Source organism: Sebastes fasciatus, chromosome 7 (genome assembly GCF_043250625.1).
Source record: "Sebastes fasciatus isolate fSebFas1 chromosome 7, fSebFas1.pri, whole genome shotgun sequence".
Classification (NCBI taxonomy): domain Eukaryota; kingdom Metazoa; phylum Chordata; class Actinopteri; order Perciformes; family Sebastidae; genus Sebastes; species Sebastes fasciatus.
In genome coordinates this window covers 14576367-14590565 of record NC_133801.1, presented here as the reverse complement: position 1 = coordinate 14590565, position 14199 = coordinate 14576367, and the positions used below count along the sequence as shown (strand labels likewise).

At 39.8% G+C, this 14199-nt stretch overlaps 1 protein-coding gene across 2 annotated transcripts in view; it reads right to left on the bottom strand.

Moving 5' to 3' along the window:
* Positions 1–722: 722 nt before the first annotated feature.
* The window catches only part of porb (P450 (cytochrome) oxidoreductase b), a 30978-nt gene continuing 17501 nt past the window's right edge, over positions 723–14199 (bottom strand). For both annotated transcript variants that reach the window (XM_074641790.1, XM_074641791.1), the window contains 12 exons: positions 12854–13003; positions 11108–11232; positions 10256–10345; positions 8804–8902; positions 8427–8543; positions 8207–8325; positions 7014–7195; positions 6729–6878; positions 6330–6597; positions 5466–5611; positions 3302–3387; positions 723–2373 (listed from right to left, as the gene is read on the bottom strand). In XM_074641790.1, the coding sequence (XP_074497891.1) occupies positions 2229–2373; positions 3302–3387; positions 5466–5611; positions 6330–6597; positions 6729–6878; positions 7014–7195; positions 8207–8325; positions 8427–8543; positions 8804–8902; positions 10256–10345; positions 11108–11232; positions 12854–13003 (1677 nt within the window). In that variant the 3' untranslated portion in view covers positions 723–2228. The remainder of the gene's footprint in view (positions 2374–3301; positions 3388–5465; positions 5612–6329; positions 6598–6728; positions 6879–7013; positions 7196–8206; positions 8326–8426; positions 8544–8803; positions 8903–10255; positions 10346–11107; positions 11233–12853; positions 13004–14199) is intronic.

Here is a 14199-nt window from a genome sequence, read left to right as displayed (position 1 = left end):
AGCTGTAATTAATAATTATATTAGTAGATGGCTGCACTCCATATAGATGTGTCCATTTCAGGATCCTAGTACAGTGCATACTCACTATGGGCTGGCTTACTGGGACATTTAATTGAAGCACATTCAGTCATCACTAAAAATATTAGTTCCACGCATAGAAATAAAATATATATTTCTATGATCCCACCTCTGGTCTTCTTGCTATGAATAGTTTCTGGACCAATATATTGTACTGTAAAGACAATAATAAAAATAAAAATGACTTTTTGGACAATAACTTTTTGTAACCCAGAACAGGATTTATCAAATCAGTCATTGTAACAGATTTTGTTCAGATAACTTAAACTGATAGTTCAAAATCTGTTCAAAATGCGCAGAGGATTGTGGGTCAGAATAGTCAGAAAAGCATGCTGGCTTGCATGCTGCAAAATACGACCAGATGCAGGATGGTATTTTTGGCATACTACATTTGACATATTATGTATTGGGACATACTAAATATTTATTTTTCATACTCAATAGTATGGTAATATTGATATTGAAATGCACAGTTATTGTGATGGAGCTACATGTACAGTAACAGTACATATACAGCCTTATAGTCAATGTATTAACCGTAGAAATAGATATCACAGTCCTCAAAACCAGATCAGACTCCATTCACTAAAACAGTCATTTTACCACGCTGAACGCAAACCATCAAAAAAGTCATCAACCCAACAAATTATTCCAATTTTATTCATTAAAAAATGCATGCCTTGATAAAATCAAACAATTACATCATCAAGTAGAATGACAAAAAAAGTGACAGTACTGTGTAAAGTGACTTTTTATCACACTGTAAGCATGGAAGAAAAAAAAAAAATATTAAAAAGACTGAAGTGTCAGGATTTAAATGCTAACTTAATACACAAGGCAGTGTTAAAAAGGCACGGGCTGCACTTTCACTGGACCTCCTCAAACTCCAGATATAAGCCACACAAAGTACTGAGATGAGCACTGACTGAGTGATGCTGGGAGACACGCAAAATGTTTTTGATTTGTCTGGTCATCTCCGTGTAGTGGTGCATATGTGATTGGACAAAAGAAAAAACAATATACATATAACAATTGAACAGAAGTGGTTGTTACATGTCCGAGTGTTACTGCCACATGTCACAGGTTTCAAGGCCAATATTTCAAATTGATATTTTACAAATATTACAGCGTACCAACAGATTCATTTTCATAATATTTAAAGGCCTGCTTTTATGGGAAATAAAATGCACAATTGTTCCCCTTTGCATCACTTTTTGTGCCTCTCAAAAGGTTTCCGTTACTGATAAAATGAACAGCAACTTCTGCATAACAGGCAAAATCCCTTGTCAAAAGATAATTGCATACTAATCATTACAATTTTGACATATTTTCTAAAACATTTTAGTACTTTCTAAAGTACGACAAGATCAGCTCAGAGAGAAACAGAAGTCAGCACCCTTTCATGTGTAAAGCGCCTCTGAGCTGCAACAGGAACACACAACGCTCCGTATATTCACATATGATCCATTGTTATCTGCTTACATCTACAATCTGTTAATCAATTAGTTACACATATCTCAAGACGGCAAACTGAGTGAGCTTTCTTTCAATCTTTATGTTCTCAGTGGGATTAAATCTTGAACAGCTGTTGCTGTCGGTGGGGCGCAGCGAGTCATCGTCATCAGCTGCTTATAAAGTTATAAAGCTGCTCTGATCGACTCATTAATATAACAATGAATCTAATCAAAATTAAATCTGAAATGAAGATGACTCTCTTGCTGCATTTGCATGATTGATTGAGGGATTTCAAGCCAGCGGGGTCCTACATCCAACCCAGAGTTGCAGTCAAACACCCAATTACACAAATTCATTCATTTATATCAGAGATGGTTTCTTGAAACCAGACGGGTTAACCGTTATTTGGTCTGAGACCACGGCTCAGGTGAGGACCCCAGCAGACAAAGGCTGGTGATCCGGATACATAATGTAGTACACAAAGGAAATACAGACTCAAAATTGCTGAATGTGTTTATCAACAAAAACCTGCTGAGGTAGCGTTTGCCTCATGATCTCTGCTCTCATGAACCAGGGTGATGAACAAGTGTTTACTGTTTTATATATATATATATATATATTCAGTCCTGATAAAACAAGACACACAATAAAAATAGAAAATTGAAAACCACTTTGAGCAGGGAGACGGAGTTTCTTTAACTCCAGACATCTTGTGAGTAGCGTCCCTTGGTCATCAGTTTCTTGATGTAATCTGTGGCCTGCGTGCGCGTCATGCCTCCCAGTTCTTCTCCGATTTCATGGAGGGCCGTCTGCACATCCTTAGCCATGTTCTTTGCATCCCTAAAGCAGGAGAGAGAGCACTTTAGATGTCTGGTCCTCTTTGTTTCAGTGTTTTTTTTTTCTTTTTCTTGTTTGTCCATCTACTGGAAAATATTTCCCTGTAATCAAAATCATCAGCCAACAATAATGTTCACTTCTAACATGGTGGAAGTTACAATGGAAACCTCTTATAGTGATCACGTTCAAATTGATCACTGTAAGAAGATTACTACAACCAATCTTTTTCTTTTTCTTCATTTCTCATGCAGATTACCATCTAATTGACATTTAAGTATATTTATTAAATTAATATTAAGTAATGAAATGGACAGCTTCACTATTTACGTAAGGGATAATGTACAGCGATGCAAGACCACATCGCCCTGTCGGGGTTTATTTCACAACAATGACCCGCTGGCTGTACATTATCCTGCTTATTACATGACTACTTACTTAAGAAATCAATAATTTGTCACAAAAGCGGTCCGCCAGAGTCCGACATCAGAACTGTGTCCATAGCAATGGTCTGTTATACATAGCAACGTTCTGCTACAAAGAAATAACAGACCGTAGAAAGCCATGATTGACCAATCAGAATCTTTATATTCAACAAAGCTGTGTAATAAAAGCGGTTGATCACTGTAACCGTGATCACTATAAGCAGTTTCCACTGTAGTCACTTTTGATTCCTGAGTGATGGCAGTATATAAACCAATTTATTATCCCACTAGAAGGCGCCAAAGCACCAAAGAGAATGCGGGTTTCCGCATTTCAGCATTTGTTTCCCCTCTAATTCATTTATATCAAATTATCAGCAACATCGATTCAAGTTTACCAAAATTCAACAACTCAAATCAGTATTCTTTCACAGCATGAATGTGAAAGTTCGATCTTTTTGAATACCTGACATTTAATGTGAATCTTTTGCTGTTCAAATGTGTTTAATTACCCGCAGACGTAGATATGAGCATTGTCTGAGTGAATCAGCTTCCAGAGGTCCTCCTTATTTGTCTTCATGAGATGCTGCACATACACCTTTATTATGGAAAATGGAAAGAGGAGAAAAAAATAATCTATTTTATTTTAAGTGCAGAATCACCATGCAGCATGGTCCCAATACACTTTACAATTTAAAATAAAATACATAGAACAAAACACACAGAAAGCACATAACCAAATAAAGACGTAAAGTGAAGCAACCATGATAAAAACAGTATTAGTATTAGAGGGAGGTTAAAAGGGTGATGGACCCGACTAAGTTCAAGGGCAGGCTGTAATAAATAAAAGGGACAGAACACACAGCAAGCAAATAAATAATACACCATATAAAAAAAACACATGAAGAACATCGATGTTAAAATTATGTTAAAAGCTAATTAACCCGACTAAGTTCTAGGGTAGGCTGTAATAAGGTGAATAAAGGCAGGTTTTCAGTCTTGATTTAAAGATCTCAACTGAACTTGCTTCTTTAACATGTAATGGAAGGCCAATCCAGGGATAAGGCGCACTTGTATGCAAATGCTCTGAAGCCATCTGATTTCTTTTTAACTGAAGGATTGACTGCTGGTGTAGATGGTGTAATTAGCTCAGCAGCGTCGGAGTTAGGGGCGGGCCTTGGGGGTCCAGGCCCGTCCAAAAAAGGTCACTGTGCCCCCTCAGCTGAATTCTCTCCTGACAAAAAAACTAAACTGAAATAACAGCTGGGCTATAAGTAAAATTAAGTCATACTGTTTGGTAATGGAAGGACTTAACACTGCAATGCAAAATAAAGCACAAAACAGTGATAGTTTTGCATTTAGGAAACAACTACGACATGTACTTGGGCTTGAATACATTGTTTTCTATTGGAGTGTCTTAACTGGCCGCGAGCAACACAGCGCTGCACAGCGCGGTGCGACGTTTTGTCTGTTAAATCCAGCTCAATAGAAAAAAAATTAGAGAAAGTAGGCCTACAAATCTGGTGCATTAAAGCGCAATTAGGACCAAGAGAGTAAAAGCCATGCTGTGCTCCTCTCACATCTTACTTTTTCTACCTGTTTGGATTATTCTGTTCAGTATCGTGGAATAAAACAATGGACTAATGTTACACTACAGCAGGCTGAGCAGGGACAACAACTGGTGAGTGAAACATCCACATTTAGTCTTTATTGACTGAAATTATGGTTATGAAGAAATCAGTCAGCCTGTTAGATTAATGTGTTGTTTAACTCCCTGTTTATCTCGGCACCCGTGTGTGTGCACATTTTGACCCTGGCACAAGCAAAACACACGGCGTGCCTGAGGAATTATCTGTAGCCTACAGCACCTCCTGATTTCACTACAGAAACCATAATAAGGTGGCAGCTGGCTGGAGAAGATAGCTAGATAACACCTTACTTACTCTTGGCTATATCGTATGTTATTTCCAGTAAATATCACAATATAAAACGTGTGTTTTCTGTTTAAAAAGTAGGCTACAAACGTAGGAAGATAACAACTAAACCATCTTTTAAGTGGTTACTGTACGTCTCCAGCTCCAGTCTGATCTGGAGCTCACAGCTGATATGTAAGTGGTTTGTTTACATGACGGAACAGAAGTGCAGATTTAACGTATTCAGTGTCGACACGGTGTTAGTGACAGTATGTATACGTCTCTCTGTCAGTTTATTTCTTTCATGAAACATGATAATGTTAAATATACACTTCATAGAGGCTATATGAGGTGAAAAAGAATGCCCCCCGTCAAAGCTGATTGCCCGTCCGCCCCCTAATACTCTGGCTCCGACCCTGTAGCTCAGATAGGTAAGGTGTTGCAAGACCACGCAAGGCCTCATAAGTTAAAAGAAGATCCTTAAAATCAGCTCTAGCTTGTACTGGTAACCAGTGAATAGAGGCCAGAATGGTCATAATGATCATGAGTGCATCATATGATCGAAAAGTTCCAAACACACAGAAAATAAAAGGGTTTATCAATACACACAGATAAATAATCTACAGTGTACTGTACATCATCTAATTCACCACTTAAACAGGGTTTCCTCGCTTTGTTATTTTAGCAAAATGGTGTTCAATTATTTAAATAACATCAAGATGATTTTGTTGAGCTCTAACAGCAGTGAGGTAGACAGCCGTACCTTCTGGTCCTGGTCTCTGGAGAAGGCAACATTAAGCTGTGTTAGGACTCCATCCTTCTCTGCTTCCTCCAGCTCCTCCTGGTAGATATAATCCTCGTTCTTATGTCTGCAGCCGAAAAACATCACCGTCTCTCCAACCTCCTTTCCTATAGAGGAAATAAAACAAACCATTGGTTATTTTGTACATGCTGTTTATTCCATTTAGGCTCTTCCACTGAGGTTTTTAAAAAATACAATTGATCAAGTAATTCTCAGACCCAACTACACACACATTTATCATGTTTTATGAGTAACTTTGTAAGCATACTATCTCACACTTCCTACTTAACTAATAGACAGATGCTAATCTGCTAATTACTTCTATCCATCAACCCTAATGCTTTTTTAACATCTTCTGCTGCAAAAAAATGCATGTTACTACCCAAAGCTGCATGTGATTATCATAAAGTGGGCATGTCTGGAAAGGGGAGACTCGTGGGATCCCATAGAAACCATTTTCATTCACATATCTTGAGGTCGGAGGTCAATGGACTCCTTTGAAAATGGTCATGCCAGTTTTTCCCTCGCCAAAATTTAGCCTAACTTTGGAGCATTATTTGAAACCCTTCCCGACGAGCTAGCATGACATGGTTGCTCTTAAACTGAGCCTGCTACAGCCTTTGAAAGACAGTAAAGTCGGCCAAGGTTGCAGGTATAGTGTACACAAGGACAGAAAAGACACACATATATGTGGAGGTTTTTTCCTTCATCGTTCTAGCCTTGTGGGGACATAAGGTTGTAAAGAGGTCAGACAAACAACAACAACACACACACACACACACACACACACAAACACACACACAAACACATGGTCTCTATAAATACCTTGTTGTTTGAGCCAGCCCCTCTCTTGGATGAAGCCCATGAAGGGAGCGATTCCTGTCCCAGGGCCGATCATGATCACCGGGTTGGTGGCTTTGAAGGGCAAGCGGAACTGAGACTTGCGGATGTACATGGGAACGGTGGACTTGTGGCCGTTGTCAGTGACCAGTTTGTTCTTCAGCCAGTTGGTTGCGACTCCCTTGTTGGTGCGGCCAGTCGAGGTCTCGTACTCCACCACTACGGCACAGATGTGGATGCTGTTGGTGTGAACCTACAGAACAGAGGAGAGTTACCGACAGCCCTCTACTTTAAAACCCATATCAAAGACCATTTGTGCAAATTAAGTCTGTGACAAAAGTTAAAAGGGTTCTGCCCGTCTTGTGTGATTTAACAGGAAATTACCTTTGAGGAGGAGGCGATGGAGTAATAGCGAGCCTGGAGACGAGGCAGCAACTCACACACGTGATCGACGGGAGGCCTCAATGAAGGCATATCCTCCAGGACGGCGAGGATGTTTCTATTGCTACCCAACACCCAGCTCTGGTAGAGAGCCTGTAGAGAGGCAGCAACAAAAAGACAATAACATGAAGTATGAAAGGTGGAAAAGTTTTAAAAAAGGGCATCACATGGGTCTGTAATATTAAACGTTATTCTAACACCAGTGAATCGTTACCGCCTGGCACTGACCTTGCCCTCAGGTGCGGAGGAGGCCATCTTGCGCATGTTCTCCTGGTCTTTGGGGTCGGAGGCGTACTGTGCCAGCTCATAGAGGACATTGGTGCGAGGGTAGTTTGTGATGTCCAGGTAGTGAGTGAGGGCCGTGCGGTAGGTGGTGGGGCAGGGGAAAGGGTGCTTCTTGTTGGACTCCTCTGATAAATACATAAACAGATTATATAGTCAAGGATTGTCTCAACATTCATTTCATGGTCAACTGATAATCATAAATGGTTAATAGAGAGATTATGCTCGACCACATGAAAATACAGGTGTAAATGCAGCCAAAACACATAGAGGACGCATTACGTAAATGGTAGGGTTGTCCCGAGCATCATGTTTTTGAGCTCCGGAGCTTTGGTAGTAATCAGCAACGAATATTTGAACCATGTATGTGTGTGTGCTGCTCAACCTGCAGCGCACTCTCAGCTCTCCTCTGATCACTGGTCCGTCGTAACCAGAGAGATCAACGCCACCGCTCTGTCTGTGCTCAGAGTTTCCTCTCCATTTGCGGGCCCTCTCCCCCTATATAGCGGCGTTTTGAGGCTCATGTGTCTGCGCATTACGCACTGCCTCTCTGCCAGCGCCCGGCTGCAAACGCGTGGGTAGTGCAGCTTTCACAGCCTTCCTCTCAGCCCTTTCAGACGGAGCGATCGGATCTCAATGTGGACACTGAATACAGATATTAATACCAGGGGTAAATGTAATGAGGTTTTAATACCAGGTGTAAAGGGGGTCCTTGACTGTTTATTTTATGTTTCAACAATGTTTAACACATAACTATGGTTATTTGTGTTTTTTTGTCGTTGTATTACTACACTGTATGTCTATTAAAAGCAGGCTTTAATTAATTTCATTACTAAGCATTTAATGTCATTTTCAATAATGTTAATAAACACTGGACAGGAGCTGCTTTAATTATCACTGATGCCACTACAAAGTACATCTGATGACCTCTATGACGACAGGAAACTAATTTAATTCGTAACAAAAGTCAACACCTTATATTACAGCAATAACATGTGATTGCAATAATATAACAACATACAATTCATCTGCATAAAGTGAGCCAATACTGCAAGTCTGGATATCAAGGGAGGTTTTCGTGAGAAGGTTTCAGGGACAAGCTAGTAAAGTCAAGGTGCTTCTTGCGTTCAATGCCATACCATCAAGGTTGTTGAGAGAGATAACCGCATCAAGGTCCACTCCGAGGACTTGTCCCAGCTTGTTCACCAACGCAGAGTCATTTGTGGGGAAAACGGCAACGTGGTCTCCTGACTCATATCTATAATCATAGAGGGCGACAAATTCAGACTTTGACCTATTGTCTGTATTGTAAAAGCATCAACCAGCAATTAACTATTGATATATCAAGCCAGTCTTCACCTGATCTTGGAGCCTGTTATGTCTAGTTCCAGGTGCATAAGGTGTCTGTCACCGGCTTTGTTGAGTCTGCGGTTCACAGTGACTGGAGCCAGGAAAGGGTTTTTCGAGTCAAAGGGTCTATAAATAAAAGAGAGAAAGAAAAAATATTACAAAGATCTATCACTTTATAAATAAATCAATTATTAATGTTTGATTAAAAAAGGCTGCAGAAATGTGTTTCCAACATCCACTAGGGGGCAGAAAGCTTCATTTTTAGAAAGTGACCTTTGGTAGACGTGGTTATAAAAGTGGGTGAAATGTGAGCAATGACTGAGCAGACAGCGCTCTCATGATGAATGAGTTATGGTGGCGAGCAGCGTCTTTGTTGCAGTACTTACGGCTTTTGGACCTCAAAACTCTTGAGACGGCCAATTTCTCCTGTGTACACTTTGTTCATGTTGATGTCAGTGTGCTCCTTCAGCTCGTACTGCCGTATGCTGCGAGGGGAAATAACCTGAAGTTAGTCTCAGACACTGCATACACACATAAGGAAATCAGTTTAATTCCTAGTGAAATAAAAATAAAAATGTATGTAAAGTTGACGCACTAATGCATGCCCACCTAAGTCAAATAACATTCTTGGCATTTGTCCAATTCACATACAGATGGGTGGGGTTTGTCATAAATCAGATATGTCTAGCATTATATAACAAGTAATCAAGATGTGGACATTTCTGAAACAGAACAAAGAAAAAGACTTTGGGTGGAGTAGCATTTGAACCTGTACGATAAGTCCTGTTTGGTAATCACCTTGTAACTTCAGTCTGTTATTCAGGGTTCATACAGCTTTTTAAGAGTAAAATTCAAGCACTTTCAAGGTCCCTAAACTAAAGATTTCCAGACTCTCAAAGCCTTCATCATCACTTCTAAATTGGTACGACCTTTGTACCGACAGCAATAAATGTATATTGTCACTTTGCTTATATTTGTTGTTCATATTAACTTTGATTGATGACGATATAATATCATGATGGGACGTTCTTTTGGTTTACATGAGTAATTGTGTAGATCAAACAACAGATTATGTTGAACATTATTCAAGGAGTATTATTCGAATTCAAGCATATTCCCAACCTTGAAAACGTAACGGTTAAAATTAATTATTTTCCAAACTTTCAAGACTTTGTATGAACCCTGGTGACTATTTTCTTGTTTAAACCTCAGCTGAAGGAGTCAATGTGGAAATTCTACTTAAAGGAGAATTTTTTTTGCTTTTCCTTATTTTCTGTCACATACAGTATATAACGTTACAATGATGGATGTTCATATTAAAAGTGGCCAAAGTGTTAAATAATGAGGTAAAAGTTCGTAAAAGTATCTGGCCAGTGAGCTATAACGGCTTGTTTCTGACAGAGGATGAACTGATGGCCTGCATGAAGAACCAGTATAAGTTAAATAAGGATTTTTTTTTTTAACTATGGATCTAGTGGAGTCCCAGAATTAAAATATAGAGCTGGAAATGGAGCATAATAGGTCCACTTTAAAGAATCACAGCCAATGTGAAAATATGAACGCCTCATCTTACTGCGAAAACTACCGTACATCTGAAGAAGACAATAATCACTTAACCGTTACTTCAGAACCCATAAGTTAGTGTTAATGTAGCTGTCATCATCTTTTTAATAATGTTCCCGGCTTTACGACGGTAAAGAGCTGGTAAAGAGTGAGATTGGGAAAGAAAAAGATTTAGGGTAAAGATAAGACATTAAAGAAGGATGGGGACAAAAATATGGAAAAGAAGTAAAATCTTGAAATGATAATAAAAAAGGTGAAATTGTCTGTGAATGAACCTTGAGTCATCTCCTGAGGCTTCAACTCCAAAGTGCTCACAGACGGCCGGCCAGAACTGCTCTCTCCATGAAACAAAGTCCTCTTCCAGACTGAAAGACAAAACCAGGACAGTCAGCTGAGAACATGTTTGAATTCACCCTTGTTCAACAAGACTTCATATTTCATGTACAGTACATTTAAAAACAAAACTATTTGAGAATGATGGACTGTCTTTTGAAAATAAGCTGACAACATGTCAAACATGTTCAGGGCTGCGTCGCTCACGACTAGTTAGAACACTCCAATAGAAAACAATGCAATTATACATATTTTGACGCTGACGCTCGCGTTGCATTCAGTTAGGACAGGGACACCGTAATCCCATTGACGCGCTCATTCTCAAGAGACCTGATAAAACTTGGTGGCCACAGGGGGTCACCGACAGGGGATATTTGGTGGAGTAACTTTTTGTGGCCATGGTTAATGTCGAAACCAAGCCATAATATGTGTTTGATTCAGCAAACATACTGGTTGTTATGATTTAAGGGTCAAAAATGTAAATTTTGCCCTGAGGGTAAAAATCTGTCAAATTATTAAATAATTTGAGTACAATGTCGACAATGTGGCCTGTGGGTGGCTTAAGAGTGGCTTCATGCAGTGTTCATAATGTAAAGAGTTAATCCTTGACGGCAGGAACGTGTTCAGTAGATTTCACAGTTCATCAGAGTTCAAGGTTTCTTGTGGACATGCTGGTTAGGCTGCCTAACGTATACTCACACCATGTTATTTGTACTGCACTGAACACCTCTACACTCAGAGAAAAGTTTAGACATCATTTCCTTTTTGGCTCAGAGGATTAACAGGTCACTTACTTGCCATCATCATCTCCTAAACCAAGGTCAAAGATGCGCTTAGCCCCAAGTTCTTCGAGCCTTTTGTCAACGTATTTTCCCGTTGCATTGTAGTGTTCGTATGTCTTGTTGCCCAACGCAAATACCTAGAAACAGAACAGGGCGCAGAGAGAAACCATCAGTATGTGGCCTTGCAAGCTGGAAATAAAAGTGCATGATGAACTTGAAGTTGTTGTCAACAAACAATCTGAAAATTGTTGGACTGAAAAGCAGCCAAACATCTGCCCACGTCTCTCTAATACAGACCAGACACAACAGATGAATTACTGTACAGGAGGAAGGATGCCAGAAGAATTTAACTAGATTTCCCACAGTCAAGTTCTTCACTGAAATGAGGCCAGGGCCTCTGCACCCCAACAACGACACAATGACACACACACGCAGAGACAGACCAGACAACACAACACACAAAGCCCGCTCTTTCATGGTGCTCACAAAAGGTCGATGCAGCTCATGCTAGTGAAGCCTGTGTGTTCTACGTCAGCAAGACAAACTGACATAGCGTGACTCACTAAATAAATAGGTTGTGGTCCAAACTTACTCCAATTACCTCTAAAAAATATTAAAGAGAAATCCTTTGCTTTTTTTTAGATTAATGTTTTTCCATCATTATAGTGATCAAACAGAAGTTAAACGGTAAATGTGCACATTGAAAAAATGTGGTCACTCATATACACTGATCAGCCATAACATTAAGACCACTGACAAGTGAAGCGAATAACATTGATTATCTCGTTACAATGGCACCTGGCAGTGGGTTGGATATATTAGACAGCAAGTGAACATTTTGAAATTTTAACATTGTGTTGGAAGCAGAAAAAAAGGGCAAGCATAAGGATGTGAGCGACTTTGACAAGGGCCTGACTGGGTCAGAGCCTCTCCAAAACTGCAGCTCTTGTGGGATGTTCCCGGTCTGCAGTGGTCAGGACCTACTAAAAGTGGTCCAAGGAAGGAAAATCGGTGAACCGGTGACAGGGTCAGACCCAAGGCTCATTGATGCACGTGGGGCGCGAAGGCTGGGTCGTGTTGTCCGATCCAATAGAAGAGCTACTGTAGCTCAAATTGCTGAAAAGGTTAATGCTGGTTCTGATAGAAAGGTGTCAGAACACACAATGCTTCGCAGTTTGTTGCGTATGGGGCTGCGTATAGCCTAATGATATGGCTGATCGGCATATATGAAGTATATTGCATCAATTGAGCTCACATGATTTTAACACGAGTGAACACAATGAGTCCATCAGTCAATCAATAGACCATTAATCAGCAACTATTAATAGTTACAGTAATTTTTAATGCCAAGTGTTTAATGGTTTCTCAATTGTGAGAATTAATTAATTTTCTTGGTCTTAAATTACTGTAAATGTAATATTTTTATTGAGTTTGTTTGTTTCGGGCTTGATGACGTCACATTGGGGCTCTGGCGTTTTCTGATGTTGTATGAATCAAACGTTTAATTGCAAAAATAACTGATAGATTAATTGATAATTTAAATAATCATTAGCTGCAGGCCTACATGGGACAAAGCAACAAACACATGCAGAACAGAGAGTGTAGCACAATGTTTGTATGGTTATTGACATCATGCACAATATGCATGTTACTCTCCCCTTTGTGCTTTGTGTTGTGCTTATTAAATGACATATTACCTATACAATCAAAATTAGATATACATTACTGTATGTTTAAAACTTTAGCATAAAGACTCACAGTGTACGTCAGTCCGGAGAGGTCTTCATCCTTTTCCTGCAGCCAGTCGTAGAAGTCCTGGGCATTATCTGTTGGGTCTCCTTCACCATAGGTGGCCATGCAAAATATGGCCAGGGAGTTTTTAATCTCAGACAGACGGGCCAGCTCCCCCTGGAACACAACACATCACAATCAGAAACCGTGAGCACTGAAATGAGTTTAAGGAAGTTTGTCTTCAATATTGAACTGGTTATCTCAAGAGTTGCCCTGTCAGCAAACATGCAAGTTATTAAAGGGATAGTTTGGGGGTTTTGAAGTGGGGTTGTAAGAGGTATTTATCCATAGTCAGTGTATTACCTACAGTAGATGACGGTCGGCACGGCTTCAGTTTGGAGAAGCAGACAGGAGTTACCACACGGAACCAAAGCAATGTACTGCTGTGGACGGGGCCGGCAGCAAAACATACTTTAGCCACTAGAAGAAAGGCTCACCTAAAAAAATCAATATCAATTTAAGCGTATGCTATATTTGGAATATTTTTGCTGGTTTACCTTGCCCTGAGACAGCTATACAGTTGATGTTTCAGAAGGGGAACTAGAGCCGTTATCTATGCCCTCGCAAAAGCCACCAGACTCCATTGAAAAAGACTGTAATTGTACCTCTCAGAAATTAAAGAAATTAAAATAAAAAAAATTTCCAATGGAGTCTGGCGGCTTTTGCGAGAGCATAATCGGAAACAACGGCTTCAGTTCCCCGTTAGAAACATAGACTGTATAGCTATCTGATGGAAAGGTAAAGCAGTGAAAATATTCTAAATATAGTGTGCATTTAAACTGATATTGATTTTTTTTAGGTGAGTCTTTCTTTTAGGTGGCTAAAATATGTTTTGCTGCCGGCCCCGTCCACAGCAGCACATTACTTTGGTTCCGTGCGGTAACTCCTGTCTGTTTCTCCAAACTCTACTGTAGGTAATATACTGACTATGGATAAGTACCTCATACTACCCCACTTCAAAACACCCAAACTATCCCTTTAAATATGACTAACTAATCAAAGCATATTATCTATGCCTAGACTGGATTGTGCACTTTGTATGTACAGTATGTGACTGAAATATCATACGCATAATGCTCTGAGCTTGTGCCGTCCTTGCGTCTTTATGGACTCACTTGCCTAGACATGTTTTATTTCAGCACAGTAATGTATAATTAGAAGAGATCACATTACTCCAGCAGTTATTATAAACTGCTATGTGGCTCAGTTAGACTCTGCCATGTGATGTGTATTAAATCATCATCATCACAATGACAGAAGTCTCATGTCTGGACAATGCAGGAGAATCAGATTATAAACACTGAGATGTAAAC